At 43.1% G+C, this 27,949-nt stretch overlaps 2 protein-coding genes across 2 annotated transcripts in view; one reads left to right on the forward strand and one right to left on the reverse strand.

Annotated features, from left to right (window-relative positions):
* The window catches only part of ripk2 (receptor-interacting serine-threonine kinase 2), a 24,446-nt gene extending 10,775 nt beyond the window's left edge, over nucleotides 1–13,671 (reverse strand). Inside the window, exons 1-7 of the mRNA XM_036522559.1 lie at nucleotides 12,873–13,671; nucleotides 8,115–8,268; nucleotides 7,661–7,816; nucleotides 6,185–6,342; nucleotides 5,175–5,224; nucleotides 4,466–4,627; nucleotides 1,963–2,048 (exon numbers count right to left, since the gene is read on the reverse strand). Coding sequence (XP_036378452.1) covers nucleotides 1,963–2,048; nucleotides 4,466–4,627; nucleotides 5,175–5,224; nucleotides 6,185–6,342; nucleotides 7,661–7,816; nucleotides 8,115–8,268; nucleotides 12,873–13,063 — 957 coding nt within the window. The 5' untranslated portion in view covers nucleotides 13,064–13,671. The remainder of the gene's footprint in view (nucleotides 1–1,962; nucleotides 2,049–4,465; nucleotides 4,628–5,174; nucleotides 5,225–6,184; nucleotides 6,343–7,660; nucleotides 7,817–8,114; nucleotides 8,269–12,872) is intronic.
* Nucleotides 1–27,949, forward strand: part of LOC118770759 (tripartite motif-containing protein 16-like) — a 157,271-nt gene that overhangs the window by 94,128 nt on the left and 35,194 nt on the right.

Here is a 27,949-nt window from a genome sequence, read left to right on the forward strand (position 1 = left end):
TGATATATAGGATGATAATGGCTGGCACTGACACAGGTGGGAGTGGCACAAACATTTAGCCCGTACTTAGAGACAGGGATGTTGGCATAGCCAGACAGGGAATTTAGCCAGGACTGCGAGGTTGGCATTCCTACTGCATGGGAAACCTGCCACAGGCTCTTCAACGGTTATGCTAAGCCGGGAACATTGGTTTGGCAAATCATCTGAGTGATGGCATCACCGGTCTGCCCAGAACAGCACAGGAAGACCAACCTCTACTCTGCACAGACTGAACCACACCACTACCAGTGGTAACCTAGCTTCCCTACAGCAGGAGCTACAAAAACCAGAGGATTAGGCTGTGAGATGGCCACATGGATTTTTTTTGGTTTATTTACAAATGTGTTCCGGAAAGTTCCACCACCGCAGCATTTGAATCCGATCTGACCTTCCTCGGGCCGTCGGCGCTTTCTTGCCTCACAAACAGATTGGACACAGAGCACAGGGTGTGTCACAGCTAGTCAGCCCATGGCGAAGGTGACCACCCAAACGCTCCTGTTATGATCGTATGCACCCCTGCACTGAATAAGACTGTGTCCCCTTACAAGCGCCGACATGTCGGCTGCGACGGCTTTTTCGTTTCACGCATATACAGGCATATTGCCACAGAAGAACTTGCCTCATCAACATCCACACAACAGAACAAGAGGAAACCATGCAAACTCAATGAGCTATATTTCACAGTAGAGTTCCACAGAGCCCTAACCTCTGAACACCTACAGCACCTACAGTCTAAGCCCACTCTATCCTCTACATGCATAAATCACGTGCATAAGTGGAGGATAATATATTACCATTATCAAGTAAAATAATGCTAACACTTCATATTACTGTCCTGTCATTAATTAAAAGGGTGCTAGAGTAGCATAGCGGTAAGGAGCAGGACTCATAGTCGAAAGGTTGCTGGTTTGACTCCCTGCTGGGGTACTGCTGCTGTACCCATGGACAAGGTACTTGACTCAGGATTGCCTCAGTAAAGACCCAGCTGTGTAAACGAATAACATGTAAAAACTGTAACCTATGTACATCACTGTGGATAAGAGCATCTGCTGAATGACTGTAATGTACCACATCATTAAATCTGTTCTCTGAACAGATCACAGATCTGCCTGCACACAGAAGCTGGGGGTTCAGACAGTATGAAAGGGTGGGTCTCAGGGTATGGGACAGGTCAGAGGTACTGTTTTTGGGGTGGACTGAGGAGAGGATACTCTTTGGATTAACAGGGTATGAGTTAAGAGCAGTAATCCCTAAAATCCACTTTGAATGGCTGGGCCCCTCCCCCTGGCTCTCCCGTAATGCGGACAGGAGATAGGACATGTGAGCGGGCAGGCGACAGAACAGGTGTGATTAAAATAGCAGGTAACAGCAGAGGCAGCGGGTGACAGCACAGGTAATGGAACAGGATACAGGTCAGTCTATGTACCTGTCACCACTTCCATTCACACAGAGGCTTTCCTGAAATATTGGGACTATCTCCTGATTGTTTTCAAAAGAAAAAAAAAAACATTGAGAATGAACATCCAATCACATTGATTCCCCGGAAATCCTGCTTCTGTTCCACTCCCGATTGAATTTAGTGATACTTCAGCACTGGGATCGGACACCACTTTGCTCGTCTGGGCGACTTGCTAGTGATGTTCGGGAGACACCGATGAGCTAACTGATGATTGGTGCCTGTACAAAGTTCTCAGAGCTAATGAATTTTGCATGGAAATGATGTGCATCCTAACCCAGCCTGGCACCATTCAGCTTGATTCTAGTTGTGTGGATTCGTAAATGGGTCCCCACTTTGAGCCAGGAACAGGAAGGATCCAGTCGAGTTACATCTCAAGGCCTGTGGGTCTGGGGTTCGGCTGATCTTGGGTCAGTGGTTTTCAGCCTTGGCTTTCAGTGGGTTTCAACCCCCCCCGGTGTACTCACCTTGGCTCTCTTCACTTCCAGCACGGCTTCCAAGACTTCAATCTCGTCAAACCTGCGTAGCATGGGCTCCAGCTCTATTAGACACTCTGCAGAGAGAGAAAGAGACAGAGATAGGAGGTGAAACAAGGCACCCGAGCAGAACATGGGGGAGTGGGATATGCATGGGTGGGGGTTTTGGAGGGGGAGAGGGCTATGGTTGGGGGTTTTTGGGGGAGCGCCATCTTTCCTTGATGCTGGGATTTCACGGCATTTTTGCATGATTCAGCATCTTCGCTATGTCTCCTGCTCTGGGAAATATCACATGACTGAACGGGCATGATATCAATGTACCTTGCAAATAACTTACGGAAACCCACATGTCCTTTGGGCTTGAAAAAAGTCCTGCACTCACAAGTTTAGCTCTGGAACAGTGGATCAGAAAAATGCATGTAGCAGCTCGTTTACAGTCGGGTGTGGGAGTGTTATTTAAAACTTCCACTTGTACGTGTCACATTTTGTACATGCACTACCTCATTATTAATATGTCGGGGGGGGGGGGGGGGGGATTGGAAGGGCATGGACATGCTGATGTGTCTTCCAAAGGTCGGGGGGAGATAATCTCACATGCTTCCTAAACCAAAGCACATCCGCATCAGCTGATTGACGAAAACCACAACTGTCGCTCCGTGCCCCTGCATCAGAGGAGTGTGGATGGCACGATTACAGGGACAGACCTGGGGGTTTTTAATATTGGTTCATCTTTTAATAGTGGTTAGGAGTGGTGCTATGGGTTTGCTCCACATCAGGCTGAAATTCGCCACTTGCAGGCTGAAATTTTCCCTTGGCTCCATGGATTGCGCAATGCTCTTATTTTATTTTGCATGGTTACAGTTGACTAATTTGATATATTTGATTTCATATATTGCTCGTCTTGTTGTGGTGTACTGCTCGTCTTGAGAGGGAGAGAGAATGTGAGATAGACCGTTAGAGAGTGAGAGAGGGCAAGAGAGACAGTGTTTAAGAGGGAGAGCAGGAGAGCAGGAAGGAATGGGAGAATGAGTGAGAGAGCAAGCAAGACAGAACAAGAGAGACAGTGTGTGAGAGTGGGAGAGAGCGAGAGACAAAGCGAGAGAGAGAGGGACAGAAAGAAAGAGAAAGGGAGAGAGAGAATTTGTGTGTCATGCGAGACGTGAGCACCGCAAACACCCGCGTGGCTGGACAGCGTAGGAAGAGGAAGTGACTACGCTGTTGCAAGAGCGTGACAGGGCAGCGGCGCGTTACTCAGAGGTGACGGCCAAGTCCAGCAGCAGAGATGCCAAGCCGCCCCGGATTTCAAAACTCTGCTGCGTCAGCCTCCACGAGGTGGGGGGGGGGGGGTACTTTAGAAGTGGGTGGGATCAGCGAAAAGTAAAAGGAGGAGGGGAGGGTAGTGACCTATGACCTTCGCACTCTTACCCACTGGCGATTCGTTGGGACTAAAGCTGGACTGGCGATTCTTTGGGACTAAAGCTGGACTGGCGATTCTTTGGGACGAAAGCTGGACTGGAGATTGTTTGGGGCGAAAGCTAGACTGGCGATTCTTTGGGACGAAAGCTAGACTGGCGATTCTTTGGGGCGAAAGCTAGACTGGTGATTCTTTGGGATGAAAGCAAGACTGGCGATTCTTTGGGACTAAAAACCATTTCGGTTACATTGCATTACACCATTGTCATTCATTAGGCCATCTTATCCAGAGCGACTCACATAGGTTGCAATGTTATCCATTTACACAGCTAGATATTTACTGAAACAAATCTCAGTTAAGTACCTTGTCCAAGCAGTAGTACCCCAGCGGGGGAACTGAACCAGAAACCTTGCGGTTATGACCCCTGCTCCTTACCACTACACTACACTGCCGCCCATTTTAGTGGGGCACATTCATGCATGACACGCTCCACAGACCCCCATACATGTGAAAATTTGTCAGTGCCATACTGCAAAAGTAATGAACACACAATGGGCATTTGCTCCTGACACATACAAAAAAGCTCTGTCCCGTATAAAAACAGCTTCAGCAAAAATACCATCCTGCAACCTTCTCTCCAGCCTGGAGGCTGAAGCTAAGCTAAGTTAGTTGCCATTTCCGGAAACCGTCTCTCCACCAGGCTTTTCGGACAGCCCCTCCAGTCTCCCCGACCAGCTCTGGATTTTCAGGTTTTTCGATTTTCTTGTTCCTCTTCCCAGCACTCGCGGACTCTGTGATGTGAAACGCGGACTCTCTGTAGGTGTGAAAACGTGCTACAGCACTTACGCTCTGAAACGCTGACTGTGTAGCTGACTGAGGATGAGAGTATTCAGGAGGACAGGGGGGAGCTTACTCTTATTAAAGAAAAAGGGATAAGGAAGGATAGTGTTCAGCTCAGAAGGAAGAGGTGGGGAACTCTTACTGAGGAAGTACAGTGTTCAGTTAAGGAGGAAGAGAAGGAGGACTCTTACTGAGGCAGGACAGTGTTCAGGTGAGAAAGAAGAGGTAGGGAACTCTTACTGAGGAAGGAGGGTCGCTCATCCGGGTTGGAGGTCCAGCCGAGGGTCATGAGATCAATAAGCGTGTCCCGGCAGGGGATGTCGGCGGGCAAGCTGTCCAGGCCCGTGTCGGGCCGGTTCCCCCGCAGAACGCTGAACATGATCTGCATGGGATTCGTGGCCTCTGTGCGGGCAACAAGAGCCAGGCAGGTTTGAGTCACTGAGCTAGAGCTGGCTCAGTTACTGCTCTGCCATTGTAATCTTTAGTCTCTGATCTTAAACACAGAACCGGCTCAATGCACGCCACCTACCTAGGAAATCAGTAATCAGGAGCTTGCAAATAACCATCCTGTTTCACTCTATCTTACAGGAAAGTGAAGTGTCTTCATGAAACATGTGGCATATAAAATCTTATTAAAATACATAAAAATTTTTCTAAGACTGATTTTTTTTGTTCTTTCTTGCAGACTCATATTTATTTGACACTAAAATTTCTGAAATGCTTTGTGGCTACTTCTTTCATTTAAAAGATATATGATGTTGTAATGACACTAGCATTTTCAATTTAAGACTTTCATTTGGGTTTACACAAATTGTCCCCTGGATTCAAAGTAAGTTTCTCCGCTACTAATGCACATTATTATTATTGTTCTTATCAATATTACATTGAACACATTGAAATTGTCATAAAATGAGAAAACAGCATATTGTCGTATTGACATAAACATTACCTTCAAATGGAATCCTTCTTGAGAGAACTTCCCACATAATGATTGCATAACTGAAAGAAAACACACATGTACACATACGCACACACGCACACGCACACGCACACGCACACACAGATTAGCACCTATCAAACGTGGGAAGGAAAACGCTGTTGGTCAGTGCCAGATGCCTGAGTCTTTCCCAGAGATCCCGTGACTCAACTCCTGCTGTCCACCAGACTTGAAACGTTCAGAAGAGTACATCGATCTGTGCATTGAGAATTCCAAAACTTCCACTTCTAATCCCCTCCCAGAAAAAAATCCAACCAATAAAATGGTTTGACTGCAATATTCACTGCCAGCAGGACAAGCCCACGGACAGAGAGAGAGAGAGAGAGAGAGAGAGAGAGAGAGAGAGAGAGAGAGAGAGAGAGAGAGAGAGAGAGAGAGAGAGAGAGAGAGAGAGAGAGAGAGAGAGAGAGAGAGAGAGAGAGAGAGACCACCTGACTGGAGGCTTACTGGACTCTTACGTGCAGCTCTCCACAGTCCTGGGAACATTGCTTTCAATGCAACCCTTGCAAGAACACCATTATCCTCTCAGCATTACAATGCTTCTCACCATGTCCTCCCAAAAAGACTACTCAACCCTGCAGGCTCTGCTGACCTGTGTTCTATCCAAGCTCCTTGGGACAACAAAAAATGTGGCTTTACGGATCAAAAAAACAACAGCAACAATCAAAAAATTAAGCACAATTTAACTGACAAATTGATTGATTAACTGATTGTAGTCCACTCTCTCGCTGGGACATGTGCTGTGTCGTCTCCCTCCAGGACTGAGATCGAGTTGTAAGGAAACAAATCTGGTTTATGTCTGGTGTATGCCCCTTCACAGCCCACGGCTTCTCAGGTGTGGACAATACCCGAGACGAAGAAATCAAAGTGCATTTTATTTGTAATGTCTTCCGTGAAACTCAAATAAAGTGTCAAATATGGCCCAGGTCAAGCCTTCATTAACGGCGCCAATCACACCTTACCTGTACATGTCGTGTTTGACGTCCGCCCGCCGGGTCTTGGAGGGCTCATACTCCTCGGGGGGCATGTAGATGACGGTTCCCCCCATCTCCGGGGGTTTGGACCCCGACGCCTTGCTGATGGACAGCTGCCGCCACTTGGAGAGGCCAAAGTCCGCTATCTGTGTGATAGAGGGCAGAGAGGCAGTTAGCTATGTCTTCTGTGTTTCCTGTAGGGAGGAAACTCTGGGCAACCGAGTCCTGCTCTTTACCACTATCCTACACTGCCACTCTACAGGGCCCTTGCGTAATGTAGAGATCCACTGGTAGACCCATAGCCCCACCTATGGACACGCCCACAAGCTGCTGCCGGCAGCTCCGGTTATGGGGAGATGTGGGCCTCTGCTTTTGCCGGTGCTGTTCTGGTTCAGCTGCAGCCAAATGCAGCCTGGTGTCTCCCTTCCGTCTGGAAAGGCTATGTCTGGACTACGCGGCCACTGGGTGAGGGGGGGCACACCAGGGGCAGCTTCCACCTGGGCCTTAAACCCCCCCCACCCCCAGACAGACTGCCAGCCAGAATGCCAGTGTGGGTGTTGGGGTGCAGGGTGGGGGGTGGTGGCAGACATGGGCTCACTGCACAACCTGACAGCTCAGACTGTGCCCAGAATAACAACAGCAAGATGCTGGCCAGCTTAGACTGCACTGCCAGCCTTGTTCATTTAATTGTCATATATTTTATATAGGCCTATACAAACATATACATACACACACACACACACACACACACTCTCTCTCTCTCACACACACACACACACTTGCATATCCATACATCTATCTGTCTATATCTATATAGATATATATGCTCGTATGCTCTCCATATTTACTCATTCCTGGGTCATCACTGCATTGATCTCAGAGAAAAAGTCCTATGCAGGGGGAAAGGGCTCTGAAAGTGTGTGTGATCCGCTGTGATCAGGGCTGTTATGACTGTTTACGCACCCCGTATGTGCCTGATCTGCTTAGCGGAGAACACCTTCCGTCTACAGCTTGACTTCTACTTCCCAATGTCACAAACGATACCTGCTTAGGGGCCTTTCTAACTCTGCCTAGTGCTACCATTGTTTTGGCTCCTTGGACAAACAGTGGTTATTGATCGAATTCTTCTCGATCTGCAGGACTGGCACCAGTCTGTGACCCCTAGGGTGTTAAGACAATGCAGGGGTCATGTACTTAGAACGGGAAAGCCTGTGAGGGTGATGAGCCTGATTATTTATTAACTTTGCAAACCAAAGGCCTTTATCAGTTTTCAGTGTCAACTGCTTTACCGAATACAGGCTAAATGCTTTGGTCAGACGTAGGACAGCAGCGCTCTGTCCAGCAGCTTTTAGACTATAAACCCAGCTGCATTATCCTAATTATGAGGGCCAGAGTGGAGATGGGGGTGGTGTGTGGGGTGGGGCAGGGCGGGGGGCGGTTTGTACAGTGAGTAGAGGCGCGCACCTTGACATGGAACTCGGCATCTAGCAGGATGTTCTGTGTCTTCAGGTCGTGGTGCAAGAGGGGAGGGGTCATGTTGTGCAGGAAGTTGACGCCCAGGGCGATTTCATACAGCACACGTAGCCGCAGGGGCCAGGCAAGAAGAGGGTACAGGTCCTTCTGTGGAGGGACAGAGAGAGGGAGAGGGTGAGAGAGAAAGAGAGTAAGAGACAGAGAGAGAGAGTTGAAGAGAGCGGGGGAGAGAGAGGGGAAAAAGGGAGAGAGAGAGCCAGGGAAGTGTCAGGGAGAGTTTGAGGGTCCAAAAGCCTGCCGCTGTAAACAGTATTGATAAAAGTATCAGTATCCAGTCATAGTTTACATGGGAATGTACTGTGTTACAGGAGAGTAGTTGTCCATTTCCCTGTACAGTGCTCAACAGATAAGCCACAAGGCCACAAGCACTGACTCCTGCACTAACCTCATGGAGCAGCTGGTCCAGAGATCCATTGCTCATGTATTCTGTCACGATGCAGAAGAATTCTGGCTCATTGCACACACCAAAGATCTGGATGATGTAGTTGAATCTGGCCTTGTGAAGGACCTCAGCTTCTTTTAGCAGGCAGTTCCTCTCCCTGCAACCGAGGACAAAGATATTATTATATTATTAGCATTTAGACATATTGATCTTGTCCAGACAAGCTTACATAAGTTATAATTTCACATGTTAGCCATTTACAGAGCTGGATATTTACTGAGACAATTCTGGGTTAAGTACTTTGCCCAAGGGCACAGCAGCATTGCTCCAGTGGGGAATCAAACCAACAACCTCTAGGTTTCTAGCCCTGCTTCTTCTTGCTACGCTACACTGCTGCCCTGAACATAGGTCATGTAACTCTCCTACTTCTTACAGTACCACTTTAAATTGCTGCATGAATTTACAATCAATAACATTTTTTTGATTGGGACATGACACTTTTACAACCTTATTCTCACTTTCTGTGATATGTTGAAAAAAGGACACATCGATTCCTACCAAGTTAGCTGGTTCAGATGAGAGCTGGACTGTTCTCATTCTTTACAACAGGTATAACAGGTGCTTTGTTGCAGCAAAACAGTTCCATTACATTACATTATTGGCACTTAGCAGACACACTTATCCAGAGCAACTTATATCAACTACAGGCTTTTACAATGTTATCCATTTATACAGCTGGATATTTATTGAGGCAACTGAGCAGCTGTGTGCAGCAGCTGTGCCCCAGCAGGGAATTGAACCGGCAACCTTTCAGTTATGAGTCCTGCTCCTTAACCACTATGCTACTCTGCCGCCCTATAGGCTATAGGACCCTCTTCATCGGTAGACGAGAGTGACAGGGTTTTTGCAGGTTTTTGTGTGAACTATCCGCCGTTCCTGTGTGTTTCTGAAATGCAAGCACAACATGCATGACAGAGTAAATGTGTTGCACATCACGAGCACACCAGCAGCGTTAAGGGCGATGGCCGCTGCACTTTTCCACACCTTCAGATCCACAGCTGAGCGCAATCTGGGGGTTCTGTCAAAAAGTACATTTATTGCAATTGCTGTTCAAGAGCTTGGCAGATGCCCTTTATTCAAAGCAATTAGATAGATTAAGATAGATTAAGCTTCACAGCTAGTCCATTTTCACAGCTAAGACAGTAGTGAAGTCGTCCAGGCAACGTACCTTGTCTGAAAGTAAAACCACTCGCCTGGGAAGCAAAGCAGAAAGTGTGGGAAACCCTGTGGTTAAAAGCAGAGAGCTGTAACTGCTAACGCTGCCAACTTACAGTACACACCCGTCAAAACATAAGTGAGAAACACTGCGCAAAAAAACTGCTTCACACACGCTCACGCGCTCACACTCACACACACACACACACACACACACATCCTCACACATGCATGTGCACAGAAATGCAACTCACACACAACCACACACACAAAAACTCTCATACACGCAAACACACATGCGCACACAGAAATACTCACACACTTGCATGCACATACATACATACATACATACACACACATATACACACACACATACACACACACACACGGTTTGGAGTTCCACATGACCTTATAGTTCCAATCAGACACATACACTTTACTGCCCCTCTAATAACACTCCCTGAAGTGGACAGGGGGCGGGGCCTTTCACCTCAAAGGAACCCACCCTCCCTGTTTTGCAAAATGACATCACTTCTCCACAGCACTGACCAATCAGCCATCAAGTCTGCTGCCCATTGGTCAGACACCTGCATGCTCAACACAGCCTCGATTGAATTGTCAGTTGCGTGGCTTGTTTCACTTCCCTTGTCGAAATTTCAGCCAAACCACTTTTGCTAAAATTACCTGGCTTTCACGAAACCAGAACATATGAGACCAAATCCTTAGAACTTCAACCATCCCAACACTGTCCATTCATTCACCCAATCATCCAACTCAAAAGCTGCAAGTCTTCTAAACCCCAGCTGAAAACAGCAAGGTTCAGCCGAGGACAAGTTTTGTCACGTTGACCACTACCTCCCCCCCAATGCAACCCCCAAAAGAACCCAAGAGAAAAAGAGATCTGAGCTCACTGCCACACTCTCTGGCGGCTGACTTAAAACTGGGACCCGAGAAAGAGGACGAGGGAAAGCAATTTCACTTCGCTTAACACAGAAACACGGTTGCGAGGTTCCCCTGTTACACCTCAAACACAGATGTGACCCTCAGACAAAGATGCCTGTTAGTAGCTGCGCTAAGCTAACAACACATCGTGGCATTGATCTCCACTGTGCAGGACAGCAGAACCGACACCCAATGCTGGGACGGCCATAATCGGATGAACAGGGGACTCTGGCGTCATAGGGTCATAGGGCCATGTGGAGAAACCTCACTGCTCTACTTCACACACACCCCTTACATCTGTGGCAGTGGAAGATACTCTTTGTCCTGTAGCACATGGCTAGAACAAAAGCACCTTCTCCAGGGGAGCAAAACACACCTATATTTAACTGTAAGGTTTGAATACAGGGTACTGCGTGAACGGTAAACTTTGTACTGGCTGGTGTTTTCCTGCTACATTCACATTCAGCAGCAGGAAATGCTCACATTTGCCAACACACTGACAATGGCAGTTTGTCTTTACATGGCTGTGCTCATGGTTAAAAATTTCCACTGGTCAGAACAAATCTAGCAGTTTTCAGTGAGTGCAGAACCAAGAACTGGATGAAGAGAGGATCATGAGAGCTGCCGACTTCCCTGCTCCTATGCAGTGAGCCTGCTCTTCAACTGACAACAATGCAGGTAACTGTACTCTTTCACCCCATACAATTAGTAAACTCAATCATATGCAATTAAATTCACTTTTTGAATATGCGTACGATATTATATTATATATATCAATGCACATGCATGCTTGTTGTTTTTTTTTTTTGTTTTTGCTTAAATGTGATTTCTCATACATATGCATAAAGCTCAGGAAAACTCAAGAGAACTAATTGATAGTTGTATCATGAGTGAGCCCTCACCACTAACCCCCCCATTCTCCCAGCCCTCAACACCAATCCCCACTCCATTCCCCATTCTACTCCCCTGAACACCAATCCCCACTCCACCACTCTACCATCCCTTCCCTAGTCTCCATTTGGTTCATTCATACATGGCAGCCCAGTATTGGAAGTACAGGGGAGGATATGGAGGTATTATGGAGTGGCATAAGTTGCCCTGTAGGTTTCATTACTTCTAGATACTAAGCTAACACTGTCGCCCCCCCAGTTCAAGGGTCAGAGTATCTAAGCTGGCCTTTGCATTTAGGCAATGATTTCCTCCAACAGTTCTACGGTCACAGGTATGCTACCAACAGGTCTTCTTTTGGTCAACTGATTGCTCAGATTGTGTGAGCATGTCCATGTGATGCACTGCACCCCTAATCCACCCTGATCATTCATTTTTAATAAATAATCACTATGGCAATTCAGCTATACTGGACATCAATTAAATCAGCCATGTTCAGGTTTTGTACAGGTATGCTGCTAGCACGCCACATAACACTATAACGCAACAGCACCAGCCAGGGCGTTATAGAGCCACGCTAAGTCGAGTTGAACCACGCGCTGAACAGGTACATGGTCTCGTGCCGCTGGAGTATAATCATATAAAGTATAGCTATAGCTATAGACTCGCGCCATATGAAATGACAGTCACTCGGCACTTCACAATCTGTCTGTAGCCTATAAAACACGGCAAAGATATTGTCATTGTACCCCACATCACGGCTCTACGAGGTGCTTCAGAGCACTTTGTTGCTATCCTACCCCTTGCAGTGTCGAAATCTCTTTGAGCTACGTTGTGTGGTACATGTACCGTGGTAAACTTTCATACGGACGGTGACACCGGTTACGGGCAAGTACCCATGTGAACCTGAAGCCGCTCAGACAAGACATAGGCCTTGCTGAAACGCAGTCAGCAGAGTTTGGTCTTGGGCATACACCGTACGCTACATGTCCGAGACAGAGGGTGCTTGTAAATACTGATCTAGGAACAGTTTAAACCGTAACCATCATTAGCTAAACAGCAAAACTTGTCCTAGATCCGCACGTACGGATAACTTCTGCCTGGGAGCCAGGGTCAGATAATATTCCCATCGGATGCCGATTTCCTTTTTTGCGTAGCTAATAGCGTAGTTGTTAACGATCTCCTGTAAGCAAAAGGTAACTGTGGATAACTGTGGATGGATACACCTAAACTTGACTTTTAGACGGCGCAGCTAGCTCCCTAAATGCGCGAACACAACACATTGCGCGTGCGTGCGTATATGCCCGTTCGATTATAATTGGAATTAAAAAAATCACACGTAGTCTATATTTAGCAACAGTTGTTGTCATCCTCATATGAATCTAGAGTGTTCCCAATTTGGAAAAACCCCCGAATGTTTCTGACCCATAACCGCTGAACGGATTCACTTTTAACACGGTGTTCTGCCACATAAAACTAGTGAAATGTTCGTTAAGAAATATGCTTTTAGCTCCGTGCTTTATTTCATATTTATTTTCAACTGAAATGTCCAAGTGTTTGGCTAAAGACATGAGAATAGGTGTCATCCCTATCTTAGTGTTGCGTTTAAAAACTGTTTTTGTTTTTCAGTGTTGACACTGATTGTGATCGCTGTGTTCTCGGAGCCGCTTTTAATGGTTGTGATGTCAGCTAGCTGTGGTCTATTACGGAGCCTACCTTTCGCCGACGGGAGAATCCAATTTTAGACACTTGATGGCAACGGTAGTCCGCCAGTCTGAATGTTGCGCCCGAAACACGGTGCCGAAACCTCCCCGGCTCAGGTAATGCAGGTCCGTGAGCTTCTGGTACGGAATCACGGGCAGAGTGCTGGTGAGACTACATATATTGACGCAGCCCGTGTGCTCCATAATTGTGTGACTGCATAAAAGGCCTCCAAAAAAGCAAGATCGCCCTAAAAAGAGGAACTGAATTCTGTGAACTGTCGCAAAAAATAATTCAATGTCTGACCACTGGCACAAGTTGCAGGGCTGTTCTCATTTCCACTGCAAGCTAACTAGCTGCTGGATAGCTAACTAGTGTATGGGGGAAGAAAATAAAACTCGCCAGATCTTGCCACATCAACTTCGGTTGAGTTCAGTCGAAAAGAAAAAGAATATCAAAATATGAACGTAGAGATTGTATTCACTTCATAGCTGGTCATCCACCCCATTTGATTCGAAGAAGCACAGCCGCCCGTGTCTGCGTATCACCTGTTCGTATGAGATCAGTGCCTAAAACCAATCACAGCTTTGTTGTGGTGTAGCTAGCTAGCTAAAACCCCACTGGAATGGACTCCACGGGTTACACCAGCCGATCTAGTTTGACGCAATATTGCACGAACCCCCACGTGTTAGCCGGCTAACTAACTCCCATAACTTGCACTTATAACGTACGTCATACTGATACAGATATACAAACTGTTCAGTTTTCGCCTTTATGTTTTTATTTCACGTCGAGATTTTCCTCCAGCACGCCTCTTCCGGGTTTGACATTACAAATATGCAATCTTGTGGAGCCGACAAGAAGTACCGTAAAACCACATAAAGAATCGCATATTATTGGTGCACCTGCACGGCGCAAACGCCTTCAGGGAATAAATCTTTTCTTTCCCTGGGAGGTCCGTCTTGATCCTACCATGCATTCCGTATGAGATAATTAGTACATAATATACGTTTCAGTCGTTGCTATATGTAGATGGTTGCGCAGCATTGTAATTGTAATCATACATAACTTTTTTTATGCGCTCCCTCACTATATTCTACGGTAGTCCCATTCAGAATCTCAGTCAGCTAAACCATTTCGGGAAATGCGAGGAGGGGTAACGCATGTAGACTACGGGGCGTGTTCTTTCTGAAAAACGCAAGGACCAAACTGTGTTGCCAAGCCCACCGAAAAGCTCCCCTCTAGATAATAATTGATTGTATCGGTAATAATTCATCAAACGGATTCCTGGTTAAGAAGGCTGCTGTTTAATCGACACAAGGTCTTGTTTAGTATGTAGCTAGTCCGTAGGCAAGGAAAGCGCTATTTCGATGATTTCCGAATGCCTCACTGTCCCAACATTGATGAGCTGCGCATATACGAAGTTAATGCAATAACGGCCGTGCATTAGAGCTTTAATGAAGGGACTATCTTTTCTTCTAAAGTAAATTAGAATATCTGTGAGAGAACATTTATAACAAATGGTTAGGATTTGGAGTTTAAGTGCACTTAAGTATTATAGTGGTTTATATAAAGCGGGAAGAAACGGCTAGCCCCTGCTAGACGACTCAAAGGTATGGTCTGAGGTCCATACTTTTCATACAGTGTGCAAATGATGCTCTTCTTTCCCGGAAAAAAAAGAGTGTCGCTGGTGTAAGAGTACTACAATATGCATGAACAGCTGGGAGGTGACAAGTGACATTGTCATTCACGATGCGTCAATGTCAAAGGTCTACAGGGTGTCTGGTGAAAAGTGGAAATTCCAATCTGAATATCCAACCTACATAGTGTGTGTGTGTGTGTGTGTGTGTGTGTGTGTGTGTGTGTGTGTGTGTGTGCTGAGTGTATGTCCATTGGGAGGTGCTTACTGGGATTTCCTAAGCACAGACATGGTGGAATTGGGGGAATTTCCAACAGCACAATGGACAGAGAGAGAGAGAACCTAAGAGAGAGAGAGATTTTTTGATAAAGCTCTATTTCTCAGCCATCAAAGATAGCAGGAAACGTGTCCACACAAAAGACATCACACATTTCTCACAAAAAACATCCCAAATAATTTTTCAGGCATATTTAAAGAAAGAGATGGATTCCTACACCTCCTCCTTCCTTGGCAGTGGCATGCTGGATGGTCTCCTTCTTATCTGCATGTTGACATGACCGTCTGTTTGTAAGACAGTGTGACATCACTGCATGTGCCGGCAGGAACATCTGCTTCCTCTGTTTGTATCACATCCAGTGATTTAACACAGCACAGCCATTCAAGAGCAAACGCAGCTCAGCTTGTGCACAGGCGCGTGTGGGTTCATTTAGGTATATTCAGGTCCATTTTGACTTCCAGTGAGTGTGGCTGTCAAGAGAGCTGCTCTGAGCTACAGAGATGATGTGCGAGAGAGGGAGGCCTGAACAACTTGGTTGAAGTAGTTCTGGTGGAATGGTACAGGAGGCGAGAGGTGAGCGCTCCCATGCAGAAAGAACTTAGTCGATATGGGCATTGACACTCGATCTGTCTGACTTATTCTGTCTCGGACTTGATCCCAAGCAGGTGCCTCCAGAGAGGAAGTGTGACTCCGTAGTCGTGCTGTGGGTCGGAATGTACAGTCTGACAGGAGTAACGTCACAAAGGGGCGTTTCCCCTTCCTTACATCAGGACAGTCCCACCACAGGGCCGAGTGCCACCGCTCGCCTCTCCTCCCTGTGCATCTGAGGGCTGTTTCTGTTCCCCTATAATCCGAACGCGACTCTGCTCTCCTTTATTCACATGAGTGAGATGTCATTCAAGAACATGATACATTATCTTCCCATATGAGTGCATATAGGGACGCTCTGGGTCAGCAAAGCTTGGCTCAACAAAAAAATCCTCAAGGAAGTTGTGGAAACACATCTTGTGTAAACCGACTTTCAGGTTAAAGAACAAGACCATGCATATAACATGAAAAGTTTTCTACAAAACTGATATAGATACAGATGTTAATTTTGACTGTGTTTTGTGGAATATGCCTTAGCTGCTCAAATTCGAATATACAGTGCTGAAAACACTGATTCATATGAGTGTGGGGGAGCTGATAGCACCACCTGGTGTACTGTGTGAGCTACTGATGGAATTTCTGACATACCTGTAGAGTTTGTTTAGAAAGACCATCTCACAGCACCGCAAACTCTAAAACTAATAAATCTAAAACTTATTTGAGATAAAGAGTCTTTTGTCCTAATTAAACAGACTTTTTTTTTTTACTTAAGACCAAGTTTTAAACATGCAGGGGGGGTTGGAGTCATCCTCCCGCTTGAAGGAGGATGAGATCAACGTGTTGGTCTGTACAGTTGTGCTGTTAGTTACCTGGAGAGACGTTTGCGCTTTTTAGCGGCGTGTTCATCAGGTCCCGGGACACCAGCCTTAGCCTCCATGTCAACAATGAATGAAAATTAGCTTATTATCAATTCGCGCCAGTACACAATTTAAAAAAAAACTGTGACTCGGGACAATTAGGGCAGGATTCGGGTTTCGGGACAACTGCTTGGATTTCGGGACTGTCCCGAATTTTCGGGACGTCTGGTCATCCTATTACATGTTATTGGCATGTTGCTTGATTTAGCTGTTGTAAATAAACTTTGTCCTTTTGTAACTGGTTTTGCTAAACTGGATGTGTTTGATTGTGATTGTGGTGTTACGACCAGCTTCGTCCTCTGTTATTGTAACATTGGTGGACTTCCGGGCCGTAAGAAGTGAGAATTAAGATCCGCTTAGCGTCGTGCCTAACAACGCCCCTTAGCTGTTGTATAATACCCGCAACCTACGGCCTCGCGGGGCTTATTGCTTTTATAAAACTGTTGCCATTTACCTTGTAAACAGTGATAAACATTTGTTTGAATAAAAATTGAGGAATAAATACATTCTTCCGCCAACTAGCCTAGAGCAGTGCTTTAGCGAGTTAGGCTACTGACAGAATGGCTGCGAAGCAACACACACACGCTGGAACCTGTGCTGTAAAATCTGCAAAATAAAGATACTCTGACGCCAAGGGGATTGTCATTTAGGGATTTTTAACAGTGGCGTATAACTGGCGGAGAGCCTGATTCAACTCGGTTTTTGTTACTGTTTGAAAATCAACATGGATATGTTTCTCCGCACACCATGTATTGAAACAGCGAACGGACCACATAGTCTGCTTAGCTGTATTCGCTTCTTTGCTGGACTTTTCCAGCTCTTGAATTTCCCTCTCATTCATTTCAGCATGTCACTTTCTTTTTTTTCTTCTTCCTCCTCCATCCGATTCCACCACTCCTCCAGACTTAACCCACCCAGTACATCAAAGTTGACAACAAAGTCTGACATTTTGTTACGGTGTTGACAAGTTGGCATGGAAACAATTTGCAGCGCATTAATATGGAACGTGATGCGGTGAGATGGAAGGAAATCCATCCAATTAAGGAATGCAGACCTTTGTACAGAGTCAAGGAGATGCAGGGGTGGGATGCTACATGAATGCTTTATTAGAGAGTTATTACAGAGTTCTTGAGTACATAATTTATTCGAAATTCCAGCTTTCAATGTCTGTAATGCTGACTCTTTCTTGCAAAAGAAAATTCACTGCAGGGCAAAAGTGCGCTTGCCAATCCGCTTAAGCCATTTTTTGAATTTCTTGCCGGAATACTTGGGGACAAAACATTTTGGGAGTTTATCCTGCAGGAGGAAAGAACAGTAGAAAACAGGTAAGGGTATCTCAATGAACACACTAGCTTATTGTGGATGCAACAAAGCAGAACCAATTATCAGCAAAGTTTAAGGAGTCACCTACCATTACTTGCTTTGATTGCGGGATATCATACCGGACTTCTGTAGCCAAATGCTCACAGTTATTGCTTAAAACGTTGTATTTTCCACAGTTATTTTCATACAGCTGTGTAATTTTTTCTTCCATCCTTTCTTTGGGTATGGGCTCTAGACCAAGTTCAATAAAATTGTTTATTCTGGGCTGACCAATTGTAGTTGCTCCTCTCACGGTTCCAAACACACAAAAAAACTCGGTTTTACATCTCCTACGTAACATGAATTGTAAGAAAGTTAAGCAATTTTATCAATTCTTTCTTTTTAAATAATTTTGGGATTATGTAACACACATAAACAGCAGGTATAAGAGTCAAAAGTCACAAAAGCAGTGAGCACACAAGAGAAACTATTTTTTTGCATGCCAGCATACTCTGTATTTACTTGAGAGGCATATGCGGAGTAAACTGAAACGCGAAGAATACAGATGGAACGCTAATGGCCAACTGCGCTGTTAGCAGTGAAGGCTGATATATCAGGAACCGTGACTCTAACTGTAGACTGCGCAATGTTGCTGCCCAGCAGTAATTATGTTGTCAATAGCTACCTACTGACTGCGCTGCTGTTTATATGGTGTATGAGCAGCAGCAGTATTGCCTTTTACCCAGTTTTTTAAAATGTGTCCACCATGTGCTTTTTGTTTTTTCTTTCTTTGCCGTCAGTTCTAAGCAGGTCTCTCAGCACATACCCTGAGGCAGGCCCAGCGCTATGGGGGCGCTTAGGGGTGCATTGCACCCCCAGATGGACCTCAGTGCACCCCCAGTTGTCTTATATCCCAGTGTCTACATAGTATTTCTGGCTTCTTGTGAATCCCCATTCATTGCAATTGCACCCCTCTGTGTTTTTGACTGGTGCCGAGCCTGCCCTGAGGGCTGACAATTTTGATATCAAATGGAAACTGTTTGCTTAGGACATGCCAGTTTGCAAGAAAAGCACACCCTATGATTCTCACTATCAAGTGAGGTCAGGTGACCGTTCCCGTGGATGTTATTAAAAGCAGCTAATCCAGGATAACATAAACATGATGGAAAAACATACCTGTAAAATGAAAAATGTCTGTATTTGCTGGTTGAAAATCAACAATATGTCCATTTCCAACATAAATGGCATAGTGTTTGTAGCAAAAAACACGTACACCCACAGCCTTGAATTCTCGGTCAAATTCAATGATGTCTCCAAACGTATACTGAAAGTCAAAGAAGATGGCAATTTACCTGAGGTTGCCGTATTCATCGTATTTTTGACAAATCATTATTCATGTTGCCCCGGAATGTTACAAGGTCATCTTATATTGAAACCACATCCAAATGTATTGATTTCATTTTTATTTTAAGTGGACAGAAGGATAACGATTTACATGCTAACAACTCTGTACCTGTGTATCTATGCATGTGGAGAGAGAGCCTGCTCTGGTACCTCTGAAGTGGGACCAAGGAAATTATGACCTTTTAGCAGTCCTGCACATCAAAACCGTATTACTTTAAGGACTTCCGATTACTGAATTTACAATGCTAGCATTTTCTAGCTACTAAGTTTCTGTTGCTCTAGACTTTGTCTTACCAGTGTAGTTTCTTGTAGATATTTAGCTGGAGATACACACACCTGTCGGTCAGTTGGAACTGGCCAACCATCACCTGTAGTCACCCAGTGTGTCCCACACACAGTCCAATGTTGCTTGAGATTAATGGCTATTGTTTTCAACTCAACATACAGCATCAGAGTCAGCCAGTGGCAATTTATCACAGATTGGCTGACCCTGACCAATTATACCATTGGAGCACCTTGACTGACCAGTGGGTGTGTGTATCTCTGGTTTTACATGTTAACTCTTGCAATTGTGCATCAAGAGTAAATATGTCCATCAGGATACTTTTGTAACTTTATTAAAAGCAACACAATAAAAAATAATTAGACATTGAATTATGTTACATTTAACTAAATTCTCTAAAGCGTAGAGCAGGATAAAGTAATTAAGTCATGAGACAAATACATGGAAAATGCTTACTTTATAACTGAAGATAACAGAGGTCACAAACAGGTAATTGGTCATAACCCTACCTGACATACATATAATTAAAAGAGAGAGTGAGAGGTGCATTACTGTACATTTTGAGCAGCCCGTTGCTTGGCAAGGCAAAGGATGAGTATCAGAAACACTGTTCACAATGTTCAATGACCAAGGGATGAGTTAACAGGCATGCAAGAATTCCAAACTGTGAGATCTGACAGGTTCCAATCAAGTGTGGTGTCCATATGAGTGGAAGTTCAGATGATGATCATGATGTCCAAGTACACCAGGTACTGCAAGGCAGGGCAAAAAGTATATTGTGCATATTGACCTAAGCAGTAGAAACTGCCACCATTGCAATATTATCTACATCACACAGATGCCCAGAGATAAGGCAGTCCCACATAAAGTGGGCCTCACTACAGATGATGCTCATTATTATTTGAAGCAAAAGGAAAATAAGTACCACTAAGGAAAGTATAATCACCTGTCATATGCCACTACTAAGAAAATAACAAGTTAGTGAGAGCTTATCTGTTACTAATAATCAGTCGTTGTGGGAAGTACATTGTCGCCGGTAAGGTTGAACGCTTAGCAGAAAAACGGGTGCGTATTAAATTATGCAAACATTTCCGCGGTAATATTGCTAAGATGCAGTTTGTGGCACAAGGTGGCAATATATACAATCAAAATACAGTACTAAGTACGCACACTTTATTTTTTTTTCCACTTCTGCTTCTTAGTATATAATATAGAATATAATCAAAAAGACATCAAAACTACGAAAAAAAACACAAGTGGAATTATGCAGTGACCAAAAAACTGTTATAAACAAATCAAAACTATCTTTTGTTTTAGATTCTTCAAAATATCCAAAATGTAAGTAATTTTTAAAATATTTATATAAATTTTTAATTTTAAAAAAGTTTTTTTTGGAATAAATTCATACATAGGCATCAACTTCTCTGTTTATATTTGTCGAATAATCAAATTTCAAGCATGTTTCCCATTATATATATCTCCAAACAAGCTAAATGATGCATGACTAGAAACACTTATAAAGAATTAGTACAGTCACGAAGAGAATCCCTTGTGCTGCTTCAGGTTAATTAACCCAAACAAAATATAAATCTGGCAAGACCCTCAACTGCACCAAAATACACCTGGCATGCTATATCGGAACCTAACCATGCTACGTACGAGTTTCATCAAAGCATCATACGCCCAGTATCTAAACAGTGCGTAACACGCACACAAAAAACTAACTAAAGTAACATTACATATAAAAAAACAAAAAATAAATAGATAATAACAAGTTGTCCTATGCAGTCTATTTTCTTCATGATCAACATGGTGTTTTACAAAATATTTTTCAATTAATCAAATAACAGAGGAGCCTCCTTACCCATTTGTAAGGGGAAAAAATGTCGAACTTGAAGCAAGGTATAGTGGCAAGACAAATGCACAGCACTTCTGATTCAACAGAGACTGAACCCACAACATCTGCTTATACATTTTTGATTTGGTTTAATGTAATTAAAGGTCCTGCGATACTTCTCGATAAGCCCACCCCTGGAAAACTGTAGAACAGAAACCTGAAAGCCCCCATGGAAATGGCTTTTAAACTGAGCCTGGCCAAGTGAAGGGGGATTGCTATACATTTTTATATATTTTTTATTTAAGAAGCACACGCCTCTTAACCTTTGTCTGTCTAAACTAAATATAAATTAAATTTATAATGAAATTAAATCAAACATTCTATTATTGATGGCCATTATCAATGGCAAACTCAATGTAGAAAGACAGGGCTGGCAGTAGCAGCGCCGCAGCAGCAACGCTGGCGGTGTGGACAAACACACGCATGCGAGCCGCAGCAGTTCAGCGGCCGTCACGCACACGCGACACAACTGGTGTGGCTCCGGCCTAAGACTATTAAAACGTTTTCTTGCTTGGTCCCTCTTATTATTGTCACCAGTGAGAATGAAGTTGAAAATAATGAAGAAAATAAGCGTCACTTGTAAGGGAATAATCGTCACTAGGACGAACATGTTTGTCACTGATGTCACAGTGACGATGTGCGGCTTTCCAAGCTCCCGTTCTCTACGGGGAGGTGAAACTAAGATCATCTTACATATTATTTTGTATATATGTCGCTCCTTCCTTTGTTTGGCAGTTTCAATGGATTGTTTAAATATTTCGTGAGAAAGTATTTATCTCGCAGTTGCCGTACTTATTAGCGGTGACACCTAGATGGCTCTTCAATCAGTTCAACCCTGCAGCAGCTGTAACATAAAATAAATGTCACCTTAAAATAATTAACTTTAAATTTCAATTTTAATGCATTATTTGTAACTGAGTAAAAGGTGAGAACTGGCCAAGGCTTTGAATATTTTTGCAAGGCCCTGTATTAACAGTGAAGTGCTTTCATTTTTTTCACTCTAATTTAGCTACATACCTAATATAATAAAGTCAGTTCAATTCATGATGCCGTCTCAGAATTCAGCACTGACACTTTAAAAAGCAAAGCAAGGGACAGGGACACACAAAAACACAGGGAAAGAAAGAGAGAGAGAAGGAAGAGAGCCGGTGGTTCAGTACAGGAAAAGAGGAGATACTCTTTTACCTTCGACTCCCCTCAGGTCCAAGTAACAGGTGGGTTCGGATTGTGTGGAGGAGCTGCTTTTAAGGTCTGTCTTATCACCAGATGTCCCCCTCCTGCCACGTCAGTACCTGAAAATTAGCATATGTATATTGATATGCTTCATTAGAATGAGACGTAGGGTAGGAGTTATATGGAGTTATCTTATACTAGCCAATAACTTTTTACTTCCCTCAGGATAATAAAATAGAATCGTCAGCGTTTTAAAAATATGAATAAAATTATATGAAAGATCAAAATTGCTGTTGCGAGCCATATGGAAAGGGAGTTGATGCCTCCTGCTAAACATTATCCATGGAGTCATTTTCAAAGCGTGTAAGTGGAGATGGATATTTAACCACCAGGGCTGTGATAACAGAGCATTATGTAGTTTAGTTTATTTAATTTCATTACTCTGAGTTTCTAGATCAGCTCTCTGCATGTCCAGCAGCAGCACACACACACATGTCGGAGGGGCAATGTTGAGCATGTAAACTGTGTACGGATGCTAGCTGCTCAGCTGTGTTAGTTTCCTTGGAGTTCCACCTCTGATATTGAAATGAGGCATGTACTACAGACTGCATATGGGAAAAAGGCACCAGTAGGTGTGACCTGATGGTTTTATGGTTATATGTGTGGTCCTTATTTCCATACTGAGTACAGGTGCAGATATTGAAACAAATTTGTTCAAATTCTGATGATAGTATCTTGTAACCACAGGACAGCTGAAAAAGAAGGGAGGCCATTGCTACCTCTTTAATAAATTAAAGAATAATAAATTTATATTCGGTTAAAATTCTAAAATAAAACTAAACTGATGCTGAGACTAACCAAGCGATTCAGTATCCCCTGCAGATCCATTGTTATGGTCATTGAGTTTATCTTATGATAAAAAACATCTGAACACACAGAATTCAGATACAGCTTTATAAATATATGGCCAAATATTCTTTTCTTCCTTGTCTTCATCAGCTTCCTCTCCAGTTTTCAGCACAACATCATTGCAAATGCTCTAGTATCCCAAATAACACTGCTCAACTTTTCACCACCAGTTTGTCTGTCTTTGCTGTGCACTTTCTTAAATGTGCTTGGCAAAGGTGGGTATCTCTGATAAAGTCCACAAATTCTGAGAACAACCTTACACTGAGAAGGAATAAATGGCAGCAGTGTAGCATAGCAGTTAAGGAGCAGGATTTGTAACCGAGAGGTTGCCAGTTTAATTCCCTGTTGGGGCACTACTGCTGTACCCTTGGGCAAGGTATTTAACCCACATTTTACTGCCGCAGTAAATATGCAGCTGTATAAATGGATAACATTGTAAAAAAAAACTGTAACCAATGTAAGTGGAATATGACTAGCTGCTAAATGCTAGTAATGTAAATGTAATGTAATAAAATTCATCATTTGAGTAGAATGACTTTTCATTGTGAGACAAACAGAAAATCTACTTTCCAGTGTCACTGCAATAGACCTCAACACAGGCGTGCTCCCACTGAAGCTTCTCCATTATTAAATTGAACAGCATGGGATGACGTACAGGTGACATACAGGTGAACTGCATAGCTACAGAATCATGAATTACTGTGAATTCCAGTCATGGTGGTTTTTGCTTTTTTTTAATCATATACTGAAACTGCATATATTAGCTGCATCTGTGTGTGTGTGTGTCTGTGCATGTCTTACCAGAGGTCTTCCCTAGTTCCCTGTACTCAGTGTTGGGAAGGTTACTTTTGAAATGTAATAGATTACAGATGACTAGTTAGCCTGTTAAAAATGTAATAAGCAAATGTACCTATTTTAATTACTTCATCAAAGTAAGGTAACTTATTACATTTCTTTACTTTTCTAACAAATGTTTTAAACTGGGCAATAAAGCTGAAAAGTCCTAAAAACATAAATTTAAACCAGGCAGTATAAACCTCACAACAGTACTCAACACTGATTACTGTCAAACTTTTATTAAAAGTTCTTCAATATAACTTGAATTAAGATTGGAATGTTTTGATTTTAAAGCACAACCACCAAAACAAATCACAAGTATGTAGATCACAAACAAACAGGGCAAACTGGCAACAACTACCGTTGTGTGCCCAACAAAAAGCCCAGTATGCATAGTTAGGACCATTAATTTAGTCTGTTGGTGCCCTGTAGAAATTTCACAACCTAATGACCTCGCCAAGTTAATATTTAATTAAAACACAATGCTGAATTAAGTTAGTGAGTGTTATTAGATCTCACATAGGCTACCTACATCACTATTCAAAGAGGATCTAACGTCAGCTAAGATTTTATATCAAAGGGTTCATAAATGGAGGTGCGGCTGTGCAAAAGGCGTCTGTTAGCCAGCTAGAAATTAATTTGTCTTGAATGGAGATTAAACATAAATATGTAGCCTACTGGATGGGCACCGAGCAAAATTATGTCTTAAACACACATAAATAATATGGTGGGGCGGGAGGTACTTTTTTATGTGACTGATTGTGGTTACATTAACTTACCTGTAGATGTTTCCTCAGGTTTGATATCGAGCAGTTTGATGTTGACAGCATTTTCACCGCTGGTAAACAAGCTTTACACTGTACAGTAGTGTTAGAGCCCTTTTCTGATTTCAGAAGGAAAATATTGTTGAATTTCTAGCGCTGAAAGGCGTCCTTGTTCATGACATGGCCACCCGCCTGGGCGTAGTCGGCTGATCACAGGCATGGCAGACTCAGGTTGCTTAGCCCTAGCAATGCGCATTGATTTGATTGGCAGACGAAGGGCAGTGCAAAATCAAACAAAAGAACCAATCAAAAACAACGCTCAAAATTGAGCGCATACTGCCAAATGAATGGAGCCTGTCTAGACGTAGAGACATCTCCTTCTAAGCCATCCTACCCTTGATGGTGTTGCACTGAAATTTGTTCCAACGGCTTTGCTGACCCGTGTTGTCCGGAAATATGCCAAAAGGTGTGTTTTAACGAATGCATGAAAAGTCAATGGCAGGAGGTGAATGAGCAAGTTAATCGTGGCGAAATTGCAAGTGACGCGAAATGAGCGTTTGCTCGAGTGAAAATTTCACCTGGCAAAAGCCAATCACCTTCAAGTAGGGCTAGAAGCCACGCCCCCTTTGCATTTTGCCTTTTCCAAATTGTTGGTGTAATCAAAAAATGCTTGCTGTGACGTGGCGCGAAATTCGCTTGTTCATTTTTCAGGCAAACGATCAAACCTGCACAAGGAAAGCGAAGCGAAATTTCGCTTTTGCTGAACAGAAGCAGCCCTCAGATGCACAGAGAGGAGAGGTGAGTGGTGACACTCACCCCGTGATGGGACTGTCCCGATGTAAGGAAAGGGAAACACCCCTTGTGATATTAAGACTACATTAAGACTACAATTAAATAATTAGGATCATCCACTTAAATAACATTAGCAAAGCTTAAAGTTAACACTTTGCACTGCAAGAAAAGAGGATGGGATTTAGATGCTATTACTAGCAAGGTGATAGGTGAGCAATGAGAGGCATACCCAAACAACATGACATTTTTTCCCAGCAATCACCCCAAACCTCTCCCCCAGATGTAACCCTGAATGAGGAGTATAGAGCTATGGATATGTAAATGAAAGCCATAGTAGCTCTGGCAAACATACAGGTGGATAAAGAGGTTTTGATGCTGCAAAGATACTTTATTACAAAGTTACAACAAGTAATGTCATTACATAATTCATTCATTACATAATACATAATTCATGGAAAATTCCTGCTTCCAAGGTCTGAAACTCTGAATCTTCAATCCAAAGGGACATTCACTGCAGGCGAAAAATACGCCCACCCCATTTTGCCCATCTTTTCAGTTTTTTACCTGTGGGTTTTGGTGGAGTCAGCCTAAAACACTCGTATACATTTTTTACCTGCAGGTGTAAAAAGAGCACAAGATGGATGGCTTTTTAATTTTCTTTTAAATTAAACCAATGCCTTATTTGGGATCAGAAAAAAACAGTCACATACCTGTTCAGAATATTGTATATCGTTTCTTACATCTGTAGCCATATGCTCACAGTTATTGCTCTTCACACTGTATGGTCCACACCCTTCATTCATCAGCTTTCTAATATTTCTTCGGATCACGTCATCAGGTAAAGGAGGGTAATCTTTATCGAGATAATTGTACACTTTCGGAATCGATCGTCCTGCAGTTTTATCCATAGATCCAAATTGGCATTGAATATTACCAGGTTTTCCTATTGGAAATATGAAATGCACAAAAATCAAAATAATAATATTATGATAGATATTTTCAACCAGCTACAGTAGTGACTAATAACATGTTTCACATAATGTCCCCAAGGCCTTATAATCTTTAAAATACAGTCACAATAACAAAAAGGCACAAACAATATTAAGAGAAATAATGACTCTCACAATCAAATCAGGTCAGATGTTCTGTTCAGTGCTGTGAGAAGAGGCAGCTAATCCAGAACAGAACAGCAATACATTCATTACCCAAGGTATTTAATCTAAAGTTATATTAATGTTATACAATGGCTCTGTCAGACCACATTTTAGCCCTGTGTCCAGTTCTGGTCATCACATTGTAAGAATAAAGTCTTGGAAAAGCTGCAGAGAAGGGAAACGAGACTGCTTCTAGGTATCAGTTAAGGAAGATACCATGCACTGATTTATAGCTCCAAAAGCAAATGATTCTATTGCAAGTGCAAAATTTAAGCTGAAGGCTAGTCTTTCACAGGAGTAGGTTTCAAACATATAGGTTATAAAAAGAGATTCAAGACACTTACGGCCCTATTTATTCACAGCTGATTAGCTTACCTTTGACAAACAGCAAAATATTGCTATATTGGGATGGTGCAAATGTTGCTACTTTCCATATTCTTTTCATTAAAGTCGAGAGTGGATGTGATGTGGTTATGAAGATTAGTTTTGGGGCGTGGACTGGCACAGTGTTCTGCTGCCAAAAGTACCTTAAAATATTTTCTGTAGTTCACTTTATCCTTTTTAAAAATAATAAAAAAAATAAAACCTGAATCCATTTACACTGGCTCTCCTTTCTTCTAGACTAAAAATGTGTCTTGAGTCTCTGTACTATTTACATTTAGATAAAACAATGAAGGTTTTACCCTTGGTTTGTAAGCAAACTATCATATTTCCTTAATTACTCTTAAATACCATCAGGGCCTGCCAATTTATTCTTCTGTATTTATATATTTGTTGTAATTTACTCCAGCATTTCACAATATCTTAATCGAATTTCCTCTAATGTTTCCAGTGTGTCAAACCTAATTATACGCATATATGTAATATCTTCCTTGTCAAAGCTCTCTTAAAAGCAAATGTTCATTGCATCTGCAATATCGTAATTGTTATAAAGCTAAATTCATTTCCTTTCGATGCACTTAGATTCCTCTTTTACTTTCTTTTTTTGTACTTCAATACTGATGAAAGTTTTTAGGAACACGTTTTTGCAACTTTCGCAACTTTCGCTAATGCGCCAGGTGAAACACGATGTAAAATGTACAGGGGTAATACCATAATGGTTGGCATGAAGCAATTGAGAAAATAAGGTTTTATTCAATGGAGAACAGAAACTTTC

The sequence above is a fragment of the Megalops cyprinoides genome, chromosome 2 (genome assembly GCF_013368585.1).
Source record: "Megalops cyprinoides isolate fMegCyp1 chromosome 2, fMegCyp1.pri, whole genome shotgun sequence".
In the NCBI taxonomy this organism is placed as follows: Eukaryota; Metazoa; Chordata; class Actinopteri; order Elopiformes; family Megalopidae; genus Megalops; species Megalops cyprinoides.